Below are 27,797 nucleotides of genomic sequence, written 5' to 3' on the forward strand. Positions count from 1 at the left end.
GTTTGTTCCCAGCAAATATTGCCAACATGGAACTCATAAAGTGCCCTCTGGTGGACAAGTTATGCAAAAATCAACACTCATATCGCTGTTGAAGGGTGTTTCTCTCGTCTTTCTTTTAAATGTTCATTAGTTGGCTGTTATGAATGCCGATAGCATTATATGTGCAAATAGCTAACGATATATCAATCTCTCTCCAGTGTAACATCAATTCACAGGTTTAGCAGCAGAATGGATCAGGCTGTGTGGAAACAAAACTGTGTAAAATCTGATAGTAAAATTCATATTTAATAAATATTAATTGTATTATTAATTTTATTAAATGAATCAGTTACTGGAGGTATGAAGATTAAAGTTAATGATGGGGTGTCAAAATTGTTAAAATACAAGTAAGGTAATTGTTACATAAATAAACCTTCTAATACAGTGATGCTATATCAGTTTCAATAAGGAGAATAGTCTGTGTTTCTTGGATGAGGTGGCAAACCTTCAGTCTTGTCATAAACAAATATGAGTCATATTTTGCTCAGTATTTTTTTCGCTCAGTTGTCAGTTTTATAGCCACTGAAATGATTAAAATGTCCGTATAGACTCTTTTTCGTTTCAAGGGGAGGGTCTATGCCGGATGGCGTGCTTTTATTTTGAAGGTTTGGCAGCTATTTATGTGGTGACTGGAATTGACCGAAGGAACGGCAGCCTGTGGCGCACTTGGCGGCACACTGAGACAGCGCACCAGGACTCCGTGGATGGACAAATCCAGTAGTGGACTTCCTTCACTGACAAGATTAAGACCGGATTTCTATCGTTCAGCTTTTCTTCGCATTTAACAAAGGCTCACTACAACCGTCGCATTTGAAAAGGATTTCTCACCCTGGGAGTGCGAGGCAAAGGGACTTTGGAGGTATGTGTGTACCTGCGTAATATTGTAGCCTACGTGGTGAGGACCAAATTGATAGTCTGGGAGTGAGGTCATTTGTGAAAAGTGAAAACGCTGACTTTCTGGCAGATTTTCATCTCTGAGGACTGAAACTTTATTTTAAGATTAAAATGTAAAATTGGTTTTGATTTGCATTTAGAGTTAAATACTTAGGTGTGTGGCTGTTGTAGGGTTTTAAGGGCTATTAATGGTCATGCCAACGAGCGCACTCACAGAGAGAAAAGTGCCATTTGCGTGGTCTTGGAGGCAGATTTTAATCTCTTGAGATTTCATTTTTGGACATAAAGGTGTGATTGTTTTACTGTCTCTCCCTGTCTCTCTCTCTCTGTGGGTGTTCCTGCATGTGCTCGTGTGTGCAGCTGTGCCTTGAGCGGTCCGGCATTACTTTCGGTTTCGTTAGGTGCGGAGGGTATTTAATGCTAAGAGCTGCTTTTTTTTTCTTTCTCTTCTGTTCTTAGTCTTCTTTTTTTTTTTTTAAAGAAAATCTTACATGCAAGTGTGACAGTATGGGCGTATTGACAGTTTTGCAAGCCTGAGTTATACAATCAGTGGCGACATCTCAAAACCTTGCAGCAGTTGCCACAGCCTAGATTGTGAAGGATAGAGGAGCCTTATCGATCTCAGAGGGGAGCTTGGGCCCTCAAAGCACAAGTAACCTGCAGCTAAACTGCACAAACATCTGCGTCAGATACATTTCAACACTGCAACAAACAGGAGAGGTGTGTGAGTAAAAGGTGACTTATCTTTTGTGCCACGCACTGACTATTTTTCCAGCGGTTGGTTGAAGTCATTTGTTGATATTTGAAGCAACGGATGGGCTCAATGTCACAATCCTCTAAATGCTGGTGACATATTTTACCAACAGTGAAGTCACTGAGGTGTGATGTGAGACTGAGGAATGCTGCAATGGATATAACAAAAGTTTTATCATCAGGCTGCGAAAGATAAGGATGAGGAGGAAGGTGAGAGAGGATTAGAAAAAGACACTCAAACTATGTATAAGTCCCGCATAAGTACCCGTTTTAATGCCTTTCTCTGGTGTCAAATAGACACGCTAAAGTATACTGAGAAAATGTTAGTGATTTTACAAATTAGAAGCTGTGTGTTTAGCCACAGAAAAAGATATTGGATAGAGGCTTACCAAACTTGGCCTGAAATGTTTCTAATTTTCTGATATATATTTTTTTCCTGTCAACGAAAGCAAAGCAGCAATGGGAGGCAGGTGGGACTTAAATCTGAGTCACTACATTGGAGCTGTAAGGCAAAAACGGCACTTGCTCAACCGGTGTGTCAAACTGGCATCTGGCACCAGCCCTGTTATTTATATACTGAATTTAATATAATATATCAGACATGCACATTTGCTATTGCAGCAGGAGTTCTTGAAAAACCTTGTCTTTCATTGGAACAGCTAATGAGAAGATTGGTCTTCATTGATGATGGCTGTTTGCAGTTTGTGCTCATTTTCTGAGTATTTCTGAGGTTTTAATAACAGCATAGGTGCTGGTGCCGCTTTGTGAGTGGTCTGAAATGAAGTTCACCTCTGTCCAAGTGCAGTATGAAGCAGATGTGTGTACAAAGTACTGTAAGAAATCGAAAGTGTATTTTTTGTAAATGTGTGAGTCTGTGTAAACTTTAGCTTGAGTTTGGTTGACATTGTGTTAGGTTGTATAAGAAACTGAATGTTTCTGAAAATTATTACTTTAAAGCACACCAAAGGGCAAACAAAAATTATGCAGCACACTCGTCTGTTTGAAGAAAATTGAAAAAAAATCTTCATTATTGTCACAGAAAGCCTTATAATGAGCATTTGGACCTAGAATGATGGCTGTAATTTGGTTTTTGCAAGAGAGTATCTGGTATAGTGTGAGCTTTTATCTGCTTTGAAACAAACTCCACTTATCATATAATTTCCCTCCATCATTTTATCAGAACAAACGGGTTTAGAGCTCTTGTTGAGACACTGTGTTCTCTGGAAATCTCTCTCAAAATGGATGTATGATGTTTAAGGGCCATTTCTGCTTGCCTGATGGCAAATTGATGGTGTTAGCCAGGTTTTCCTGCCACTTGATACATTTTGGCTGAGGCCCGTTGAGCACATGAGCAGGCTTTGCTTTGACAGTTTAATTAATTAATTTCTTTTTTTGAACTCATAGATTTTGCCTGTGTGTTTGTAAATTAGTTTATGCAAAGGACTCAAATAGAAATGTAAAAACACAGTCATAACTTTATATATATATATACACAACTTTGACAAACATTTGAGAATCACCATGTTAAGCAATATCTACCCAGACATTACATTTGGTTCCATTTTCAACAACTTGACTAAGTACCACAAACACAGAGCAGCTGGTCGTGTGGGTTAGTCATCCTTGCCGCACAGGAGTTTTGGAATCTCTACAAGAAGCTTAACTTTCACATTGTGAGATGATCGGGGGTGACGCAGCACAAAAACACTACTTTCTGACTTCATTATGTTGGATTCTTTTAAAGCTCCTAAACCCAGTGCAAGCATTTGGCTAAATAGCCATGCTAGGAAAGCTTTACAACTGGCAGTAAAAGTCACTTGGTGAGGTCCAGGACTTTGGTCTAGACTAAAATATCTCAATATCTTTTGAATGGATGGCCATGAGATGCTATGAAACAACTTCCCAGTTATGTTGGTCAGATCTTTCATTTGCCCTGGAACACACCCCAGTATTTAATATATAGCTTTGAACAAAGCAAATGTTTTGGGCACTCTTGGTTATTTTTAAAGTTCAACCTGTCATTGCTCTAAAAAAGCTTTCCCTGCAGAGACACTTGTTTTTTATGATTCTTCTTGGAAGTAAGATACTGGACTGAGGTTGGGACCTCTGACTGAACTGCTTTGATTGGCTTGTCTGGGATCATTGTCTTGTGGGAAAACAGATCTACTCAGTGTCAGTTTTCTTGTAGGTTCAGAGCTCTTGTGTGCAGTGTTACAGTGTGATTAATTGGCTGATTATAGAGATTTCTTTTTAACATTTTCACCTCGTCGCTCCTTAAAACCAATTGTTGCTACTGCTGTTTGCACTGTCTCTTTATCATAAACTTGTTTAGCTAGTTGGATATTATGTGCAGCCTTTGCTAGGCTAAGTAAATATAAGATATTAGGTCATGTGTATGTGTACTGTTTGTTTAGAGCAGCAGCTAATTTTCTTGTTGCACTAGATGTCAGGTGTCACCAAGCTAAGCCAAGAAGCAGCTGTTGAACTTGCTTTCTGGTTATACGAGGTGTGTGTGAAGTAAAAAGGGAAATCAGGAAATAAAATGTGACATTGTGGAATAAAAGAGTAACATTATGAATGAAACATAAAGATAACTGAAGCTACATGTAGGAACCAAAGCCGTTCGTTCAAACCTTTTTATGACTACAGATAAACATGTGAAAACATTTAGTAATTTTGGTTTTAAATCTTAATGTCTAATGCTCGACTGCTTTTTGTTTCCTGTTTCAGATTGTTTCAGCAGCCATTTAAAGGATCTGGATGATCAACAGTACAATGAGGACCTAAAGCTGGGAGTGCGTCCCACTGAAGGCACAAGAGTTTCAGACCACAGTGTTACTGCAGTGTGTGTGTGGCCCGTCCAGTCTGTGTATTTTTACATACTCACTGTGTTGAGTTCAAAGCCCTGTGGAGTGAGGAGAGGACTTAAACCAAAGAGTATGGTTCAGCTGTCCACTGCAGTCTGCCTGTTGGGAGGTAAGAGGCATGTGCAAGTGTGTGTGTGAATCTTGTTTTTGTGTGTTGTTCCTGTTCAAAGTTTGCAGACGGCTAGAGGGGCTTTCTGTGCAGATATGCGATGACGGTATGAGACACAGTGAAACTAGAAGGGAAAATGACCATGGCCTCATTGTTTTTGTACTTTGCTACTTTTGTGTGTTTTCTTTCACTCCCTCTAGGTCTGACTCAGTTATTTTCATAGACGACGATTGGTCAGATTTTTGTGGGATGATGACTTCTTTTGGTCTAATAATATTAGTAAGAGTAGGTTTCTCAGAATTACTAAGATGAAGAATTGGGCATTTTTCCTAGCAGAGTGAATCCCTGCAGACACCTACAGGTAGAAGGAAGGATGCCTTTCTTCATTATAGGCCTTCATACTGTGTTAAAGCACGATGTTGTGTGCGTGCGTTGTCTGACGTGTGGGAACTTGATTAAGGTTTGTTTGTTGGCATGTCTTGCAAAAGAACCACGAAACTTAGAACAGTGTGTTTCTGTAACATATCGTTCGGTGAGTGCAGGAAGTAGTGGCACACTAGCAAGGCAGTGACCAGTTCTACATTTGAAATACAAGTTTGCATTTAATCGCCGATGTCCTCATAGATTTGCATTTATGACATGATGTCACAGGATTTGGCCGGGGGATTGTAAGGTTGCTCTCTGCCCAGTGGCCAAACAGTCTGATATGCTTTCGTGGCACATTTCCAGACTTTCGTGCCCAGACGTCATGATGCATGAGATAATGTTTAGATTGGGATGCCTGAGGAATTTGTATTAGAATTTTTTTCTATTTCCTGATGCAAATATTTTTGATTGACTGTAAAATACACTCGGTATACATGTAAAGCATCATTTGCTAGCTGTAAAGGTGAGCTGATGCATGCAGTGTAAACTAGGGCTGCCACGATTAGTCGACTAGTCACGATTACGTCGACTATCAAAATCGTTGACGACTGATTTAATAGTCGACGCGTCGTTTGAAGCTTTGTAAGATCACAAAAGACGCAGTAAGTAGTAGGATTTAAGAGTGTAATAACGGACTGAAACAGAAGATGGCAGCACTGCATGTACAAGGATGCCAGCTGCCGTTAAACCCCGAAGAAGAAGAAGAAGCTGTGTCCCAGAATTCATAGAGCAGCCCAGCTCAGTTTCCAACAATGGTGGCAGCTAGGTAGTTTTAATATTACTCTTATTATTATTTCTGGGTCACAAAATAAACGTTTAACATATTTTCAGGCGAGAATGTAGCTGTGTAAACCTCAAATATCTGCTCAGTTTATCAAGACACCACATATTTTCAAAAGCTCGATAGCTAGCCGGGGGCAAGGCTCACTAGAGCCCGTGAGAACAGCGGAGTCCCAGCAAATCGTTTTCAAACCCACCGCCGTCTTTCGCTACTCAGGTTAAACATGTAATATAAGTCACTTAGATAACTTAATGTTATTGTTTGGCGTTTTTTAGTATTTTATTTGTTCCTGAGTAAATCGGTTTGGCTGAGATTAAAGTTATAGTTTTTACACAGCTGAATAAACATCAAGCAGACAGCTGATTATCAGAAGTGTGAAATGCTTGAGAATTTACTCCGGTGTCCCGTTATATTTTAGATAGCAAGGAGTTTATTAAACTTCACCGAAACAATCTGCAAATTTAATTAAAATTTAATAAACTATCATCTTGTCTTTATTTTTAGTTAGCACAGACCTTAAACACTTAAAGCTTTAAGCTAATGATAGTTATATCAGAGCAGATGCTGCTGGTGCAATAAGCTGTACGCTGTACGTCCAGTGGATGCATGATCTGATTAGTCGACTAATCGCAAAAATAATCGGTGACTAGTCGACTATCAAACTAATCGTTTGTGGCAGCCCTAGTGTAAACCTAAATAAAGTTGCAAATAGCCATTGTTGATTATTGTGTGTCTTGCATAAGGTTATAATGCTATTAAAACCTACTTACCTTTTCATGAATGCCTGTCTGTTTTTTCCCATGTTATGGGTTAAAAAACTGCAACATCAATTTTAAATACTATTTGTCAGTTTCTTTTTGTGAACAGTAACAGAAGGTCTTCAGGGTCTCAGCCCTTATGTCAAACCTGTCTATCTGTGATTAATGCTAGTGTCAAATACCCACTGCATTCCTTGTAATCAAAGCCCAATCCTGGTTGCATCATGGGTGGGCCACATGCCTGTAGTCATTAACTCATCAATACTCTTTTTCTACCAGAAATGCTTATGAAAATAACCTATTGGTTGTCCTGATTTTGAAAAGATTGGCTGTATTGTATCAGGTTAATAAGACCTGTAAATAGTCAGATATTCAATTTGTTTTTGTTTGTCTGAGAATGAATACTCCTGAGACAGCCGAGGAGATTAACTGACGTGGCAAATGACCCCAGGCTAACCTGACACCTGACCTGACATGTAGACACTCATATGTATGTATACTTGTCAAGAACTTACAGAGGAAGTGTGAGAATCGTGAAACTTTTCTAAGATTTACTTTGCAGATTGTCCTTGAAATCTTTTGTAAAGTGAACATGTGGGTTTGCTGCAAACCAAAAAAGCATTGCTTCTCTGGAAAATAGAGCATTGCCTGAGAATATACGTGTCAGAACCACAATTGTTACCACTTTGGTCATTTGGTAATCAACAAAAGTAAACTGCATACTTTGAGAAGGTGTGCAGAAAACATTAAAATATGCCCAAAGTCAAAATTTTATAAAAGACCCAGTAGATATGTTTCAATTGCATGAAAATTAATGCAGAAAAATGGAAACATATACGGAGGAATTTTCAAATTTAAAGTACCATGCAAGTAGGATTACTAGTTTTTATCAGCGTTTAAAAAGAAGAGCAGTCATAAATCATTAAATATAAATATGTATTTATGTGTCCATATCTAGATACAAATACATAACAGAATATCCTTCCTGGCACACACACTCAAAAAAACAACAGCAAAGAAAAAAGATGGGTGAATTCATCCAGTTTTCGATTATGCTGCATCAGCATATTTAAGGAATACACTGACTAGCTAAATGCATGTCAAGCTCTTCTTTTAGAATATCATTCTTTTCAGTTTCCTTGCGCCCCGGGGCCCATGTACACCACCTGCAGGCATTTTACAACCACAAGTGATATATGTTCAGCTTTCATCTATCTTGCCAACCTTGTAATAGATATGTAATCCTTATAATAAATGGGTTTTAGACGCATTACAGCAACTAGAAAAAAAATGCAGACAAATTCTTACTCAATCTCAGGTGATGGATTTACTACAATTTATCACCAAAGCAGTCGGACATCTGTTGCCTATTGGCTTTGTATGTCCCTGTAGTAATATCAGAACACGGTGTTGTGTGCAGGGAACCTTTACATATTTCCTGATCACAGTAAAATACTTCAGGTACCTTATTGTAATGTAATTTTATTTAGAAAAACTGAATAAATTATTCAAATAGCTGTCACTAAGTTTCAGGTTTGCTATGATTTTGTACTTGGTCAAAATGAAAAGACATTGATGTCTGGCTGGATGCTGAATGTACTTTTTAAACCTACTTGTTTAGCTGCTGTTAAAAAATGTTAGTTCAAAATTTAAGTAGTAACACTTGAAGCTTCGTAAAAGCAGTTAAATGGAGGAGTTGCAATAGAGAGAAATGGGAAACTGTCAGCACTTCATTATTAAAGCATAAACATCATCAAATGTTTGGCAACGGCTAAAAGGAAAAGATTCCTTTCAATAATTAAAATGCATATTTATAGGGTTTTGGAAGAAACCTGGGGTCACCGAGCCCTTGAATGTGGGGATTTTGGTGCAGAGAGCTGGTTCATTAAAAGAACTCTGAAAAAAAATTATTGTTTTATAAAAACATGTCTCCACTATCTTGACAACGTGGAAAAAAGCCAGTTTTGATTGAATGGACCAGACTCTGACTGTTAGGGTTAGCTGTTAACCTTGTAGTGTGCAATCTAATTGCATACCCTTATTAAGGAGCATTCACATTTTAAACTTGGAAAGACCTAAAGAAAATACTCAAGGGTTCCTTGGCCATGACTGTGGGAAGCTTGAAGGTGATTGTAGCCTAACAGTTCTCATGCTCAGGAATGCTTTATACTTGGTAATATACAAGGCACTCTGTCAGAGGAGGCGGGACTTTTTGGTTTATGTATGTAAACGTCCAGTCATAGATATAATGTGTTTTAAATTTGTGTTTTGGCTCATCCAAGCAGAATGCATGGGAGGATAAGAGTTTAAAAACAAGCATAGCATACCATAGCTTAGCTTAACTTAGCATAGCATGGCATAGCTTAGCAAAGCATTGTTTATTTTTCCACTTAGAGGCAAAGTCCCTGAGATTTATTAAAACTCTTTTTTGAAGGATTGCAAAGTTACACTTCGGTAGGTTAGGCAATGCAGATATTTTTTTCACATGATATGAAGATATGAGAATTTTAAAACATTTCATTAATAAAAAAAAACCTCATGAGTACATCATAGTAACACTTAAATGAATATAAAACTTTGGTGAACATTTTGTTATTAAAACAGATCAAACTAAGCCACAATTGTCACATAGAAGAATAGAGTAAGAGACTGAGTAAAGTTGGGATTATACATATCCGCAGACTTGGACAGGACACCTTTAAACACTGACAAGAAGTCATTCCTGTTAAGCTGGGTCAGAACTGTGTCTCTGTGTGGAGATTGGAGGTCTGATTGAGGCTTACGAGACGGGGAAATACCAAGATGCCCAGGAAAGTTGACGGAAGAGAAGATGGGTTGTTTTTCTGATTAAATATGGACTATAGACTTTACATTCTTCGTTTGACTTTTACATGCACAAGTACACAAATGGAGTGCCAAAAAGTCAAGTAGTGAGGGTAGAAATGCTGCGGAGCTTGATCTGTCAGGTACGCAGGCTTCTTGCAGAGCTGTTGATGATTGAGTGTCAGGAACAGTGAAAGCTGGGGGCCATGAGGAATGAGGAAGTAGGAAAAAACACATACATGCCTTAGTAATGGGGTAGAAGGATACACGCAATATCACAAAGACAACTGTTGCTTGCTCTTTAACTCAAAGACCCTGTAGGTGTGACTAGGGCTGGGTATCGTCACTGATTTCTAGAATCGATTCAATTCCGATTCACAAGGTCCCGAATCGATTCGATCCACGATTCGATTTAATTCGATTCGATTCGATTTAAATCTGGGAAATTTTGACAGTCAGAGATATAATTCAGATCAGGACATTTACATATTTTTGTATCTATAAAAAGGAAGCTGACACTCTCAAGACTTTATCCAAGGTGTGAGCATCACAGCAGATGCCTTTGTGTCAAAGTAGCTGAAGATAAAACACAGAAAAACATGTAGGTGATTTTCCTGGCCTGGGATTTTATAAAAATATTCTGCAGTACATCAAAAACGAAAGAAAACCATTAATTAATCAACATTACCTCTGACGTTACAGCGGTTTTATTAGAGACATGGCTAAGCATTTTGAATAATTTTAAAAAGTTTCAATTTGTTCAGTATTGAACAGCAGAAATGAGGTTTTCTTTTCGGAAGAATGTAAAAGGGGAAAAAACAGCGGCCGACAGCGCTGTAAGCAACAGTAGACTTGTGTAACAAGCAAGCGAATAATGAAGAAAGCGAAACTGTTCCAGAGAGAGAGAGAGAAAGAGAGAGGGAGAGGGAGAGAGGGAGAGAGAGAGAGCTGCGCATCGCAATGGAAGCAAAACAGTAAAAGAGTGAATTCATGACGATGTTTATGTGAAGCGTTTGGATCTTCTTTTGCTGCTGATTCGGTCAATATTGTTTGGAGAGAGATCAAACTAACAGCTTTAGAATCAGCGCATAAAGGGCGTGAACACAAAGCGCGGACCCGGATCAGCGAGCTGTCGGCTTTCAGCCCCGACTGTGAGAAAGGCGACATCTAACTGATTCTGATCCGCGGGTCGCGCTGTGTGTTTAAGTCTATGTGCAGAATCCCTGTACCTGCTCTCATTTACTGTTTGGTGGTTCTTGAAATTTTGTGAGATGTCACCAGAGATTCTGGCATTTCGGACAAAATAAATTTATATTAAAAAATCGATTCAGGATTTTAATGAATCGATTTTACGTTATCCAAGCCAGAATCGATTTTAATCGATGAATCGATTATAAAAACCCACCCCTAGGTGTGACCCACACATAAACAGAGAGCACCTTTCTCGGAAATGAATAGATAACAATAACCAACAAAACCAACAATATTGTCAGTCTATAATTATATAGTCCAAAAAAGGTGAAGCTGAAGCTTCAACCTGTAATGGCTCAAACAACTTCCATTAGAAAATGAAAGCAAAAACATCACAGATGAAAAAAGAAAAGTATTTATACGTCATCCGACAATACAGACTTACACTTTTTATATTTAAATATTAATCTGGAGCACATTTGTTTTCAGTACTTCACTTTAGCAGTCTTGGTAATAATTGATTTTGCTTTGTTCATTACATTTGATTAAGCAATTTGTAATCTACCAACTCCTTTAACTAAAGAGATTTGTTGTTTGTCTATAACTAGTTCTTTATCTTAAATGCTGACTCATTAAAGTTCTTATAATAAACTACTGTATCGCTTAAAGTAGGAAGTTCCTGGGTTCAGCTCAGGCCTTTTGCTTTTCAAACCTCTCATTGTGTGTTCACAGATGTTTCTTCCTGCAATTCGAAGACATGCAAACTCACAAACTCTAACCTGCCTTTGAACATCAGTGTGAATGTTTGTCTTTGTGTTTTATCGCTGTGATGTCTAGGGGCATGGTCCAGCTTATTTCCTCTTCCTTCAGAATTTCTTTGATGGGGTCCAGCTGTGCAGCAACTGAATAGGATAAGTGGGAGTAGAATTAATGATTGAGAAATGACATTTGGGAACACACTGTGTATAGACATAGACCTTCTTGGTGCTTTTCCAAAATCGTGGTACTTTTCCAAAATCAGGGAAATCAGGTGATATGAGCTTTCCTATTGGAACTAACACTGGCAGCCACAGTATCCCAGTTTCAGTTCTTATCTTATCTACACTGTAGCTTACTCATTTTAGGGGCAGCTGAACCCATGTAAGGCTTAATTTTGTCGATGAACTGGGAGACTTGTGTCCATTGTGTTCTAAAGTGGTGACTTCACTAATTGGCCCAACTTAGAATGGCGTCAACGTGAAAAGCAATGGCGTAAGTGATGACAGTTTTAGTCTGATAACCTGTCTCAGTTTGGATTTTTCCATTGCTACACTTCATTTTAGTGCATGGATTTCAGTGGGCTAGGATAATGTCATCTCTCAAGCTGGTAACTGCAAACTTATTGGTAAATTCTGATTTCAGCAAAATCAAATTAAAAGGCCCCAAATAGAGCGTAGAACTGCCTTAAGGGGCTGTTTTGAGGCACTGGGGTTCAGTCTAATTTATTGGTAATTTAAAGGTGGGCTAACAATGGTGGGTTTGAATTTCATCACCTAGAAATGCAGCACTCATTTATGTATTCTTGCGCATTAAAATCATAGTTTGTGCTGTTTTTTCCCAGTTGGTGTGGCTTTGAAACTAAATTAGTATTTAAAGAATTAAAAATGGCCTTATTGTAAATAGCTATTATCATAAGTCTTGTTAAGGCTTTTACATTGAATCCACTGCCTGCTGTCACCTATGCTTGCAGTCAGATATCATTTATTACACTATCATTAAGAGACTCTGAACAGTTCCATAAAAATGGTCTGTGTTTGACTCGAATGTACTTATACATTCGAGTAGAAACTGATAATTGGTAGAAGTGGAGCATAAACTTTGTTAAATTTACAGTAATTTACTGTAACAGAACAAACAAGAAGGGATCGACTTTAAGTTGTCTTAAAAAATGATAATAGCCCACATTTAAAACTTAACTTTATAACTTCTTTTTTAGACCATAAGTACATAAGCATAAGCATTAGTTTTGCATACAAACCTGATGTTCTGTGACGGATGACACATGTGGAGAATATTGTGGTCCAGGGAGCAAAGCAATAAAGTGTCTCTAAACAGCAAAAGGTACTTCAGGCATTAGTCTGGTAATGCTTTAATAGTGTTTGCAGTGAATGGAATTCATTTAGGGGACCACTCACATTACACAACCTGCTGGGTTTCTACTTTGTCTGCTACTGTAAGGCAAACCTGTTTTGCTGTGTATTCATTTTGCATTCAGAACCAACAGAGTGAAACTTAATCTTAAAATCAGCTGGATACTACACTAGCCAAAAATGAAACAGTAGAAATTAATCCAATGAGTTTCACACACACAGGCAGAGTCGCAAGCATTCCCTCGTGAATAGCACCAACATGTGTTGACATGTAGGTTCAGATACAGGAGCACATTTTATGAACCATGTACACCCTCTTCTAAATAATTTAAAAGGAAAGCACAAGGACAATGATGACGTACTCAACAACTGTCTGAATAGAGCTCAAAGGATGCAGGTGTGATTATTTAAGCCAAAGGAATTCTGTAGTATGTGGCTTTTACATGCCTCATTTCTTTTCCTGAGCTTTGTACCTTGAAAGAATTTGAGACTGAGAGAAGATTCTGGAACTGGCACATGTTCAAACACATACAGTGGAGTCAAGTATCCATATGGTTCTTTTCATAGAAGATGTCAGATTTTGAGAACTTCATTTTAATCTCTGACGGTAGAGAAAGTCACCTTTTTTTCCCCTTGCAGAATAACCCGAGTAGAGGTTCACACAAAACGTGCTAAGACAAACTAGATCAATCATTTCCTCAGAGACCTTGGGACCTTTCCTTTATTGTCACCAGAAGGTGTAAGTTTTCATTTACCCGGGGGGCTTTTTTAACAGCTATCAGATGGATAAAAAATAAAAAAAAGATTTGTCCTGAAGCTGTACAAGAGAACAAGCTGGAAGATCACATGGAAAGAATAACCTTACTCACTAGAATAAGTTTAAGTCTAGTAAAACCAAGATTTAAGGAGTTCCTTCAAGTGCTGTTTTTTCAAATAGTTTTACAGTAAAGTTGCACATTTGCCTTTCTGTGAAACCTTTTAGGACTGGACTATCCCCTAAGCTATAGAAAATCATTGAAGGGTTACATGTTTAAAACAACAATGCATCATCCCCACAAAGCAAGTACCTTGACTGTAATGTCTCACTTAAATCCTCCATTATATGTCTGTATTCATCCTATTACAGTAACCTGTTACTTTGTAACTTGTTAAACCAACACTGTCCTTTTGTACAGATTTAACAAGAGGTATGCTAAATTGTAATTGTCTTTACCCTGTGACCAAGAACATACTGTACAGACTTAAAACAGGCTGCCTCTTTGCAGTGGGGCCACGCTCACCATGTTATTAAGACTAATCATCTTGTCTGTTCCTTGCTGTTGGCTGCCCTGTGAACTTTCTTAAGTTGTGGCTAAAATGTGACCCTGTGCTGAGAGTTAAGTTGTTTGACTTTTCTCATGAAAGTGGCTTTCTAAACAGCTGACCCAACCGTTCATGCTGAGGCTATAAATGAAGATGGATGTATAAAAGCAGCTGCGTTCATTAAAGGCTTCGAATATATGAAGTGACTGTAGACTCTTATGACAGTAAGGTATGCTGCATATATTCATCAGTGTATCAGATCATGTGATTTTAGAGTCATAAAGTATTACTCAACCAAGAGACATGACAGGGTACACTTTGCTCCACAACTAATCGGAGCTTACCGTCTTTTACAGCTGTCATGTTGGTATTATGACATCCAAACATCTAATGTCTTAGAAGTCCTACTAGTTTAAAAGAATTAAGGCCAAAGTTGATTTTAATTCATGTAAAAAAAAAAAGACAAACATGTATGTTATTTCTTTATGAATAATAAAACATATATTTATTGTTCTTCTTCTTTGCAAACAGCATATTCATTACATAAGACAAAGTAATAAGTTACGAGCACTATTAGCATCACTGTGTGATTAACACGTGTTTAGAGATATCCATGACAACACATTGCAGTGACCCCCAAAGAGCCACTGCACTAAAAATGTTTAGCACAATTAATTTACAGACAGCAGCGTACACATATATGTAATGTAGACGTAATTTTTGTCATGCTTTTTGACATCATCCACTACACATAAGACATATAACATATAAGTACCTGAGTTTCATAAAAGTAATTTAAAAAATATGTGTAGATGTTGATATTCCTGGTACCCTATGTAGTTTATTTTTAATTAAACTAGGAGCAGTTAAGCTACAGAAATACATATGCCATGGTCATTGTAGTAAGATGGTAATTACTATACGCTACACAGTATTAGGTAGTTTTTATTATTATTATTATTATTATTATTGTTGTTGTTGTTGTTGTTGTTGTTGTCAGGACATGGACAAAAACAATAATCTCACAAATGAAAGGATACCTTATACGAAGTTTTGCTACCAGCTAATTCCCATCTGCTCAGACCCTTTGTCAGGCATACACAGCACACACAGTTGTCATTGATGAGGATCCCTAACTCCAACCATAACCAAAACTCTAATCATAGACAATCAGAACATATGGCGTTTTGTTTATGTTATTTTCCCAAGTCAGAAAACAAAGAATGAAATAACTAGACTCATCCCATCAGTATATAAACAATATAATAAATCTGGGTGATAAAAGGTAGGAAAAAATGTAGACCTCGTTAATGCTGACGTCAGTTATTTATTTTAATCCATTCTTTTGCATGATATGAAAAGAAATGGGCTTAAATGAAAAGGGTGGCTGGCCTTGACGCTATTTCCGTTTTGCAGATTGGTTTAATGGTGCATGTGCATCAGTGTTAACTTTTTTAAAAACAAACATCTGAGTACTAGTTTAGGTCCTGGAAAGGTAACATTTTGGTGTTGTCTAAGATATCACAGTGGTGATAGCATTGTGGTTTCCAGTCCAAAACCACATGAGCTTATGAAGTAAGTTCTTTGTTTTAACTTGAGACCAGCAGGCGACACATATGTTGACAGAAGGAAGCATCACATGTATGAAAACACATGCTTGACACAGAGTGAGTTTCTAATAATTCTGAAAATAGCTACATGTATACAGCATCTCAGTGTGTTACTCATCTTCTTGATGTGCTCTCTAAGGTATTTAACTTCCTCCGTTAAAATTTAAATGTTAACTGATCATGTAAAAGAGTCACACTGGGAGCAGGGAAACATACGCACATGCACAAAAATGTTGCACATGCAAACTGCATCTGAAGAATTTCAGCAGAGCCCTGTGAAAGGGCGTTGTAAAGAAATTAACTGTACAGTTAATCTCGTGCTGTGTGACTCTTGTTTCCATAGGCCTGTTTTTGATAGCTCCCGTTCTGATGGCCCCAACGCACTCCAGTATGTGCACACCACTGAGGACGATCAACGACAGCCTCAGCCACAGACGACGGTACATGGTGAGACACTGATGACATGACTGCAGGCATGTGGTGTGGGGTCAGTGGTGCAGGGTTTAGAGGAAAATGGAATTATTCCGACTTCTTCCTAATTTGGGACAAGCTCCAAAAACGTGTTCTTACAGTTCCCATAATGAAACTTGATATCACTGGCATCTTAATACATGTGGGCTCAGAACTTGTATGTGCATGACAAAAATGCTGCAACGTAAATTAGCAAGGTTTTTTAAACAAAACATAGGTAAACAGATTATTTATCGAGTGACTGACCCACATGGGGACGTAATCATAATTAGAGCATTTATATCTTCCCTGTGTGGGCAAAAACATCGAAAATCGAAATTTCTTTCCATGTGTCAGGTCAAATAGTAAATTTCTACAAAACATAAAAGAAGTAAGTTGGGTTGCAAAATCTATGTGGTAATTTTTGTTTTGCTTTTTCTTTCCTTTACAGAAACACAACTTCCCCATCGAGTACACCATCAAGGTTCATAATAGGGAAATCTTTAGACTGTCAAATATCAGCCGAATGGTAAAGTCATAAGACAACCTCTGTTTTCTATATAAATATTTTGAGAAGGTCTTGCTAATAAAGTCTGAGTGTGAATGGTGATGTGATGAGTTTGTCTTTTTCCTCTTTTTCCTTCATCAGAAGTTAAGAACAGAGGGGTTGAATGACCTGGTTCTCCAGAGGCTGTGGTTTCAAGTGTATCAAGGTGTTTTAAAAAAGGTAAGAACAGAGCTGTTACTAGTGGAACCTGTTTGTGTTGCTGGTTGCTCTGAAATGTGGATGTGTCGTATATCATTTGTTTGTCTAAGAAGAGCTGATGAGAGACTGCTGGGGCCATCGGCCCATTAAGCTAATTAGACATTTAATTGGATGTAGACAAATGCATGACGCACCAGTTAGTCTCAATTTACAGTAATGCTGCAGGGATATAAAACCTTTTGCTTTGGAATTATTTATACCCTTGTTTCTTTTGTAAAACGTATTCATACCCATAATCTTTTCGGTAACTTGTTCTTGTACATGTCAGAGGAGGGGCGAGAGGGGCCTTAAGATAATTTAGCTATCCTAAGTTAACTTTATGGCTGAGCAGGCGGGCTGATGGAAAAATAAACACAAAAGGAAAACAGATTTTTCTACCCTAAGGTAACTCATAGCACCAAATCATAGCAGTCATGTGGTGACTAGAGACCAAAGAATTCCAATGTAATTTTGATTTGTGGCTTTGGCAGGCAAAATAAGAATTGGCTGCTGAAAATGGGTGGGTACCAGGTTGAGCTGATTCTAACTTTGATGGAAAGCGGTTAAAGAAACTACCAATGCGAGCAAAGGTTCACATGACTGACATGTGAAGGGGATGCAGAGCCTGGAAAACCTGGTGCCATCCTGTTTAGCTACACAGCAGTGTGGCTTGAGATGTGGACACAGCTTAAAGTCCAGTTTACATGTGAATGTTTGCTTGGTGTTTAAAACATACTGTCAGGACAAGCCAAAGGAGGCAACTTCAAGCACTTAGTGGTGAACAGAAAATATCAGTAAAAAATCTCCACACTAAGTATAAAAGGCTTCATGTCATGCCAAAGAAATGTCAACGAAATAAATAAAATCTGTAAATTTCACGCCATTTTATTCATATTTCAGGACCACAGACAGCTCATAGTCTTCTTTTTCAGCATGCTGTTCAGTGAACTGGCACATCAATTGCCGCTTACGCTGAACACAGAAAAACAAGTTACTACACACAGACTGGGCCGTAGAACTTTTTAATTAAGCAAATTCAGCAACCACTAGATGTACAATGCAAACAAGCATCAATTTTGTTTTTGTGGGGCATGTTCAGTATGCACATGTGGTCCGGGACAGATTTTTGGCTGATCCTCGATTAGATGGGCAGATGATGAAGTTTACATCATGCCGACCCATGGGGACACATGGAAGCACAAATGAGCTTTAACTTTGCAAGCTAGCTCAGACAGTCCATCTGAGACCTTGACTTCTTATCACATTCACATGACAAACTCCTTGCACAACATCAGTCCAACACACCCTGTCATTTAAGCCAGAATTTTTGGTTCAGTCACTTGCTGCATGCCTGTACATGCCGCTCAGGTTACCACCCTTGCAACCACCCTTAACATACTCCTTCAGGCTGCTTTGTTACCCACATGACATTCATACAATTAGGAAATGTTTGGGAAAATTTGGAAAGATTTTGTGCTTGAGTAACATGAACTAAACCTGCGGGAAAACGCTGTCCACCTCTTGCCTATTGTGCTATAAAACTGAAAGTTCAATACCACCTGTTCCTGTTGAGTGCCTCGATGCTTTTACGTTTGGAGGGGGACCAGTTTCTACAAGCACTGTTAGAGTGGTAGTGGCTTTGACTGGTGGATCTGTTTTTGTTTTAGTTAGCACTTTCAATTTTATTTTATTTTATATGTAAATGTATGTACTAGTGATTAGTCCTACCTCACCAGCCTTGCTACCTCAGTACTACTGTGTGTTTAAAGGTTTGCCCAGAGCCTTGGAGATTCTAATCTATGAATATAGCACGTCTTTGGACTGCCAGTTCATTTTGTGAATTTCTTATAAATAACACTGATAGTGTTCCAGTAATAATAGTTCATAATAAATGGTTACATTTTCCCTTAACACTGTGTAGCATTTAATTATTTTATATTAAACACTTTATGCACTAACATTTCCTTGCTGAACAAATCAACACCTTTAATGCTGTATAAACTAAAGTCAAGTTGAATTTTTAGATCCTCTGGGTTTTGCCAACGAGACATCCTTCACGTCCTTACACAGCCGAGTTGGAAAGACGCTTCAAGGATGCTCAGGCAGTCTTTATGCAGTCACATCCTGCTGAGGTAAGTTTCTATACAGCATGCGCACCAGAGCTGCAGTTGATGTTAGGTATTAATGTTGCTTTGATTGTATTTGTTAATATTTAGAACCTGGGTCTTTTCTATGTTGTAGTGTTTAGTCAAAAGTAAACATTCCAGACCTGTTTATTCAGTTTAGACAGCTTACTAAACATCTGACAATTTAGATTAATTTCTATAGCTGTCCTGCTTGTAAGTTTAGTTTAGTTAACATCCCCATTAGCCGCAGCAGAGCAGCAGATATTCTTCCTATTTCCGAGTTTCAGCAGACAGTAGGTGAAGAAATCTGACCAAGTCTGTGAACATAATTACATCCTGTTCTTCTTTTTGTCCAGCATTTTCTCTTGTCCTCTTGACTGAGTAAAATGGAACATTTGGTACAGAAAGGCGACCTGTCATATTTTCCAGTATCATATTTTTGGACCTTACATAACCCCCAAACCAACCACATTTCATTATATTTGGTAGGAAAATGGAAAATAGGTGCACCAACGTATTGAAACATGAGTAAATATACATCAAAATACAGTATATAAGACAAAAACTGGGTTTATATAATTCTAATGAGCTCCAAAGAATTGTTTGGTATGACCACCTTTATTTAAAGCTTATTCATTCAAAGCCTTCTTTGGATTTTGGCTGCCTGTTGTTCTGTTTTCTGGCTTCAATAACATTAAATCCTGAGAGACCAATCCATGGCTAAAAGAGTTTCAGAGTGTGTTTTTCTGTCCATGTATGCTCTGGCAGTGTGTTGGGGATTATTTTTTGATGCTGAAAAATCAAACCTCTACCAATCAGATGATTTCAAGATGATATTCCATCAAAAAGTCAAAAAATCAAAATGAAAATTGGATCAAAATCTCAAAACCAATTTTAACAAGATCTCCATCACCACTGGCTGAAATCCAACCATGGCAGAGCATCCAATGCACTTTACAGATGACCGTAGACACTCACTGTTGTACCTCTCTGCTGATCTCCTCTGTATGCATTGGTGACGATTTGAACCAATAATGTCACATTTGGATTCATTACTCCAAAAGATTTGGGCTGATTCCAGTCCTTGTGCAATTTGGCATACCTCAGCCTTTCATCGCTGTTTCCCTTCCTTAAAGTGGTTATGTTAGCTATCTAGTGACAGAAACCAAGGAAACTAAACCTAAACAACAGTCTAAAGGGGTCACTTTGCACTTCCTTGGTTGTAACAATGAGTTTTATATTAAAAAAATATAAGGAAGAAAATAATAACAAGGATATATTTTCACTCTCTATCTTTAAAGCAGTCAGTGGTTCTTCATTGTTTGCCTGCTCCAGTAAAATGGGAAAATCCACCTGTTAGGTTGTAGAGAACTGTGTGGAGGAGAGCCTGTTTGAGTCAGGTGCACTGGTGGTTCACTCGACCAACAAGTTGAAGTCTGACATTACCCTCTCTGTGTTTTATTTTTTTCCTTCTCATGTTCGGTGTACGGACAAAGTGGTGAAATCAGCCTGCATGCCGATAAGATGCGATCAGCGCTGTTTTATGTGATCTTAAGCTGTTATTTAACCTCCAGTTTTATCAGGATTAAGTCTTTCTTTTCACAAATTCCCAACCAGCTTAAAACATCACAGGTTACTCTATTACAAACATTTTCTGAAGCATGATCAGAAATCTTAACATCTCTCTGGAGGTCAGAAAGGAAGAAAATCTCCACGTTACAGTTGGGCTTTTCCCCCCCTCACTTCTATTGGAGGTAGTAAAAAGTATCGACTAAGGTGAAATAATGTGTTCAGTCATAACAATTTCCACACCAGTATGCCAAAAGAATTATTATAACAAAAAAAAAATAAGGTTTCCAAAAGCTATATCATGTCTTCTTAGGGGGCTAATGAGTTTTTGGTCTGTCACACACATCAGCCAATCAAATGAATCCCATCCAATCCAACTTTATTTATATAGCACTTTAAAAACAACAAAGTTGACCAAAGTGCTTTCCAATAATAAAACAGAGATAGCAGTTAAAAACCATATATTAAGCAGACAGAGAAATAAATATAAATAACAATAAAATAAATACAAGATAAATACAAAATAAAAAGAAGATAAAAATAAATCTGTATACATATTAAATACATGAGTAAAATAGACAATAAGATTTACAATGAATAAAATTGACAAAATAAAAAGATTAAGAGTGACCAACAGCTGACTAAAACTGACTACAGGCTGACTCTGGTCCTACTCCTAAAAGCCTTTGAAAAAAAGTGTATTTTAAAAGATTTAAACATTTCAAGTGTTGGGGCCAGCCTAATATGGAGGGGCAGTTTATTCCATAATTTGGGGGCCACAACAGCGAAAGCCTGGTCCCCCCGGTGTTTCAGTCTTGACATGGGGACAGCAAGGAGTGACTGGTCAGTTGATCTGAGAGACCTTTGTGGAGTGTATCGGTGAAGAAGGTCTGACAGGTAAGAAGGCGCCAGGTCATTTAAAACTGTAAAAGCAAACAATGCAATTTTAAAATGAATTCTAAAATGGACAGACAACCAATGTAAGGAGGCAAGAACAGGGGCTCACATTTGTGTGTCCCTGTCAACAGGCGAGCAGCAGCATTCTGGACCATTTGCAAATGTGATAGTGAAGCCTGATCAATACCAATATAAAGTCCATTACAATAATCAAGGCGAGTGGTCACAAATGCATGTAAAACTCTCTCCAAGTCACAAAAAGAAATAAAAGGTTTTACTTTAGAGAGCTGCCTCAGCTGAAAAAAGCTATTTCTCACCACTGTATTTACCTGAAAATGAGAGAAAGGTGGCATTAAAAAAACATAAAATATCTCACAGACATGCTGATAGATGTTAGGATTCCTCATCATGCTGCAGTAAGAAAGTTAACTATGTTTGTGACGTAACCTGCCACATATATGTTATAAACTGATAAACCCCGATAAAACTGGGGGTTGAATTACGCCTTTATATGACATAAAATAGAGCTGATGGCACGTTGTCAGGATGCATCTCGTCTGCTCTTCTCTGACCTGTTTGGTCTGTCCACCTGTCCTTTCAGTTTGTCTGCTGTAGACAGCTCTTTAGGCATGTCACTTCTTCTTTTGTCCACCGCTTGTCAAGTCTACTTCATATCCCAGGCCTTTCAGTTAATAGATCTTTGGGAATCATCTTGTCGGTGCAAAAATGCTGTTTTATGCCAGTCAGAGTGTGCTAGCTTTGGGTCTGGACTGAAAATGACTGAACAAGCCGACTTTGAAAGTCTAGTCCTGATCGTTGCTGGATAATGTCTTTGCCATTATAGCTGACCACTATAATGATTGAATGAACTTTCTCCTGTAAGGGTTAGGGTTAGGGCAGAAAGTCACTTTTACTACTGTGGGTATATTTCCCTTTAATTTTTTCACAATTACTAGTTAACCCAATAGTTTATATTTTCCATTAATTACCTTCCTGTTATATCCAAGCATTGTAAAATTTGAAGATCCAATTTTAACATTTACCAATCCAAAAGCTTTAAAATTGAAAAACTGCTAAATAAGTGAAGTTGGTGTTAAACAGAATACAAAAAGTTAAAATTCAGGATACTCCATAAATACATAACTGGCAGACCAAGTGAATCTATTTTCCACAAGTCGGTGTAAAAGGACAGGTCCCGAGTTTCCTTTTAAAGGAATCCACACAGTTGGTTAATTTTAGGTTTGCGCTCAAAGCAAAGCATAGGTTAGATACCAGAGCCTCAAAACTCTAATCACCCTGAGCCCTTGGGTGGCTGCAAGGCTGGTCTGTACAGGTATGAAGTGTGTGAAATGAAACTTTTGGAGACTAAAGGTCAACCTGGACAGCTGGTTGTAATATGAATTAAAAGCATCTGCTGGCTTTCTCTGAATGGAAATGCAGGGATAATGTGGAAAAGATGCGATTTATGGTGATCAATCTTACTTTTTTTGGTTTATCAAGTAAGCTTTTGTACTATTTTATCAAGTCACATAAGTGTATACAGACCTTATAGCTGCCAGTGTCACATTCTAAGATAGAAGAGATTTTATTCTAATAACACCTTATTGATCCCTATTTTTTGATTCAGGCTAACTGACTCACTATGTGTTTGTGTTTTTTGTGTGTTTAGGTCTTCCAAGAGGACCTTCCAGAGAAAATCCAGGACATTTGGGATAGTTTAACAGAAAAGCCTGAAAACATGCCAGAGTCTAGTTGGCGATTTGCTACTCCAAAGTCTCTCTTGGACAACTTGTGCCGCACCATGTACTGCCTCTTCAGTGAATGCTTTTCCAACGCAGACGTTCAGGAAGACTGTAAGTATAAGACAGGAAATGACACTGTAGGCTGTAATTTGTTTAAGAACCATCCCATGTCAGCTTTTAAATGGGTTCATTTCGTTAAGATGATGTCGGGTATAAACTCCCCAAACAGCTCATTACATAATGTCAGTCTTGATGTTAAAGAGGCATCAGCATTTGTTTTTCAGATTTTGGATTAGCTAAGATTCTGCAGATGTTTCCTGTCAGACAGGACTAAATATTTTATGAAACTCAGGGATGATAGAGTGGAAGTACATTTTTCAGTAACGTAGACTTTCCAGCAAGGAAGCAAGTGTCAAATTAGATGCCTTATAAGAAGGCTGTGGTTGGGAATCATGACAGTATACACACATTATTTTTTGGGTTCTAGCACTGCTGTGTTATGTAAGTGTCCTGCCTGGAACACCTAGCCAAACTTTTGATGCTCTGAGTTGTCCTGCAGCCTTTGCCAAACCATCTGGATGAACTGTGTCTCAAGATTTTGATAAAGTGAAATGATTGAGCACACACATGCACAGAAAAACACCGTTTGCATTTAACTTTTGTTTAAGACTCGCATCAGCAACAACGTTAAAACCACCTGACAAAACAGCACGAGAGGCAGAGTTTTTCACTGGATGACACAACTCCAAAGGGGATTTGTTTCAAAAAGGTCTCGGATCTGTTCTGGCATGATCTTTCACTTGCCTGAAAGAGAAGTTATATTGTTATACTGATTATGTGGCAATAAAACATGATGAGGAAAGCTAATGTGTAAACGCCTAAATTAGTTTCTCTTCTCATTTGTTTTTCAGACTGTGAAGTTTCTCATTGGCGGAAAGGCAGGAAGAAAGACATGCAGCCCGAAAGCTGAGAAGAAGCAAGCGGAGTCAAGTTGTCCCTAGTGATTAGGGATTAGTATTATTTCCCTTGAGCTATAGGGAGATGGGTAAAAGGACAATACACACTGAAATGAGAGTTCAGACCTGATTTGTGAACATCAATAAGTCTTTTCCAAATCTGCTATATAGAGCTAAGATTATCCAGAGTTTGTCCTCATAACTCTGTGTGTCAAAGCAGATGGAAATTAAAGACATAATATCTCTCAAACCTTTGTGAACCTAAAGGCTTTCTGTTAAATGACATCAAATGAATTTTTGAGTAAAAATGCCAGCTCATTGTCTCTTGGCATCCTCTCAGATTAAGATTATAGCGTTTTTGGATCAGATTTGCTCATGTTCACAAATAGCGACTGAACTGATGTGTGGTCAATATTTTATCTAAGGTGGATTCTTTCTAAACAAAGGGTTAATGCTCACCTGCAGCTTTGCCAAACCACTGCTCAAAAAGTTGTGATGCGTTCCTGCGAGTCTGTGTGGTTCACGTCAGAGGCCGAGGACAGATTGGGAAACTTCAGCTGACTTTGTACATTTGCTAGAATTCTCCTCTTTTGAACATCAGTGTGCTAAAGCAGGAGCAGTGTATATGAACTCCAAGCGTAAATGCAAACTGATAACTACTGGTCTTATTCTACAGTTGTTGACTGTACATTTTTATACAGCTGCCCAGACTGCTTAGCCAAGGCTGTTGAAAAATGTGTGCTCATTTTGGCTCCATTTTATGTATTTTTTTCCTATATGTTTATTATGCAAAGAATGAGATTGGAAAATGCATTCATCTCCCTCCATCCAACCTATGCATTTTATACTTGCTGTAGATCTCTTATGATTTTTTTTCATGAGGCAACTATTAAATAATTTGAGGACTTACTAGCTAAACAAAGCTCAAATGATTGTTAGCATTTTAAATATGAAGTTAAATCACAGTCAGATGTTGTTTGCCCCATAGTTAAGTTATATTCTATAAAAAAATATATAATAATAATAATAATAATAATAATAATAATAATAATAATAATTGACACTTCTGTCTGTTGTCCATTATCTTGAGTTACCCCTCACAGAATTTTAACTATGAACATGTTGGAAATGCACACAAAGACAGTTGCAAAACCGAAATGTAAAATTCAGCTCAGTGTAGTTGGAACATTAGAAATCTTGTGGGATTGTTCTCAGCATTCAAATCATTTTCAACACATCCATACTGAGATTTAATATCAGGTTCCTCTGCCATTTTCTTTCTGTCAGAGTTAAGAGTTACCCCTTAAACGATTCAAATCGAGGCAAGGTTATGAGAAGGTAAGGCAAAGAGAAACATACAGTTTACTACAGAAGTTGGACTTTTGGCTGACAAGCACTGTAAATATGTGGAAAAAAAGGAAAATGTAGGCAAGTCAACAAGATTTTCATGCAATATCACTTAGAGTTTAAACCTTTACGCACGGGAACAAGCTTCAAGATGCATTTCAAAGTTCACAAAAAGTGTTATGGTGCTTCTTCAGTGGAGTTTTGGACTTAGAGATTCTATTCTACATGTGCAACTATATAAATACTGACTGAAAAAATGTTTTTATGATAGGCGTAGTGCACATAAAAAAACAGACCCATCCATAGTTCTGTGGTTACCTCAGCAGCTAGTGTTTCTGTTTGGAGTGCCAGTGAAGATTCACTTAAAAAAGGCCCTCTACACAGATTTGTCAAATACAGTAGTCGACAAACGTAGTGAAGTAAAAAGTAGTGCAGTTTCAGCTTTCTTCGGGGTGTGTTAATAGCCAGAAATCTAGCTTCTTACATGCTGAAATGTTCACACCCTAACCTCTTCTTTGGTAATAATTAACTCTGATTCTCAAAATTGCTAACTAACCAGGGGCTTGGATGTGATCATGTACACTTCAATACAGTAAATGCTTAACATCTTTACTGAGCAGCTGCTGTGTCAAGGCAACATCAACAACTGTAATGGGTTGCATAGTTTTTTCCCCCACACTGGAGCACATCTCTGTGGAATTTTTCTTATCGCTTATTATCAGCCAAACTGCAGTTTGGTGGGGGAAAAAAACAGCTGGATGAGGTAAAATGAACAGAAAAGTAAGCAAAACAGCAAGCCATTAAAACAAAGCAGCTTATGCTAATATTTTCAGCTCGCAACCATCAATTAATTTCAGCTGCCATAGCCATATTTCTGAACTCGGCCATTCAACACATTTAACTACTTAAGGCAAGGGTGAGCAGAAGTTAAAGGGAGTTACTTACTGAAGACAATCTGCTCACCCCATCATGTGCCACTGTTTTCCTTAGACTGTTGTTTTTCCTCATTATACTTTCCATGCACAGCGTTCATTGCTTTCAAATCGAAACATACTGGTTCAGTCAGTTTATGGTGCAACATTCCCATATCCCCTTATTTGCGTTAGGGCTGAATGTATTTATTATCATTAGCAATGCTAACAGTTTCAAAAACACACTTGAAATGCCTGTGCAAACATTGCAAAAAAGAACTGGTTTATCGTACCAGCTAGGAGCAGTCATTATCCTTCCCTTTAAGATTGTTATGTTAAAGGATACTGTTTGTTGAAATGAAACATGAAAGAATTTAACTTAAACTAAAATAAATTATATATATATACACATATATATATATATATATATGACTTAATAATGAAATATAACATTGAAATATAAATGTAAGTTATCCAAAACTGCATTACATGTATTTGCATTTTTTGCACATTAGAAAAATTGTTTCATTTATAAGACTTCCGTATTTGTTTCTCGTATGGAAAAATGCTTTCTAATTTGTTCATGAATTCACTCCAAACATGAAATATACACGTAAGCCTCGCAAGCCTGATCTTGTCACTCTTTTGGAGGGAGAACGATGATTTTCATATATTATATTTAGCATCAGATTTTTAAGGGGCAAAACTTGGGTTGGTTCTCATGTGCAAAAGATGCTCTGGAATGATGTAGACAAGGAACAGCAGAAATTGGTGTATTTCTATCACACTTTCTCAATCACATGTAAATGTATGGCTGTTTTTTGTAACCACAAGAGCGAGATGTATTCGAAAATCCCTTTTTGTGAAAAGTAAGTAATATTTCCTGCCTGGCAAACACATGGATGGCTTATTGTCAGAAAATAGATCTTAGGAACAGATTTGTTGTTGTTTTTTATACTCGAGATATTGAATATTTATTTTCTTTTTTTAAAAACTGTACTTTGCTATAAGAATACTTTTATTAAAGAAATAAATAATAAATTGCTATTTTTTATCAACTAACCCTGTATTCAGTCCTGTGTTTTTGGAAAGAGTGTCCAAATATGATTGTGCACTATTATTTTACTATTTTTAAGAATCTTGAATAATAAAATGCAAGTTGGGGATTTTTAAAAAAAAGTTTAATTGATTATTAGTAGAGCTACTGTGCAGATTGATGTTTTAAAATTAGTTTATTATTAACTAATCAGCGTTACTTAATCAGCATTGCATAAACATATCAGAAATATAATTTATCTGGCTGTGAGGAGTATTTTTTAAACTATACTATGCAATGAATATAATAGTAGGTAGTGTGCAGCTTGCCATGTGA

The 27,797-nt window shown here is 37.6% G+C and overlaps 1 protein-coding gene across 1 annotated transcript; it reads left to right on the forward strand.

The window, feature by feature from the left end:
* The first annotated feature begins 686 nt into the window (after positions 1–686).
* On the forward strand, positions 687–27,487 carry il34 (interleukin 34). The gene is made up of 8 exons (XM_085464445.1): positions 687–898; positions 4,417–4,662; positions 16,026–16,129; positions 16,584–16,661; positions 16,782–16,859; positions 18,902–19,009; positions 23,139–23,322; positions 24,123–27,487. Exons 2-8 carry the CDS (start codon positions 4,626–4,628, stop codon positions 24,179–24,181), a joined length of 648 nt encoding a protein of 215 aa, XP_085320571.1. The 5' UTR covers positions 687–898; positions 4,417–4,625; the 3' UTR covers positions 24,182–27,487.
* The last annotated feature ends 310 nt before the right edge of the window (positions 27,488–27,797 follow it).

Source organism: Copadichromis virginalis, linkage group LG7 (genome assembly GCF_057382275.1).
Source record: "Copadichromis virginalis isolate Kocher_CV1m ecotype Utaka linkage group LG7, C_Virginalis_male_GT1.1, whole genome shotgun sequence".
In the NCBI taxonomy this organism is placed as follows: domain Eukaryota; kingdom Metazoa; phylum Chordata; class Actinopteri; order Cichliformes; family Cichlidae; genus Copadichromis; species Copadichromis virginalis.

Coding starts and splice junctions, on each gene's coding strand:
- il34 (XM_085464445.1), top strand. CDS start 4,626: ATGGTTCAGCTGTCCACTGCAGTCTGCCTGTTGGGAG. Junction 4,663..16,025: donor TGCAGTCTGCCTGTTGGGAG/GTAAGAGGCATG, acceptor TTGTTTCCATAG/GCCTGTTTTTGATAGCTCCC. Junction 16,662..16,781: donor TGTCAAATATCAGCCGAATG/GTAAAGTCATAA, acceptor TTCCTTCATCAG/AAGTTAAGAACAGAGGGGTT.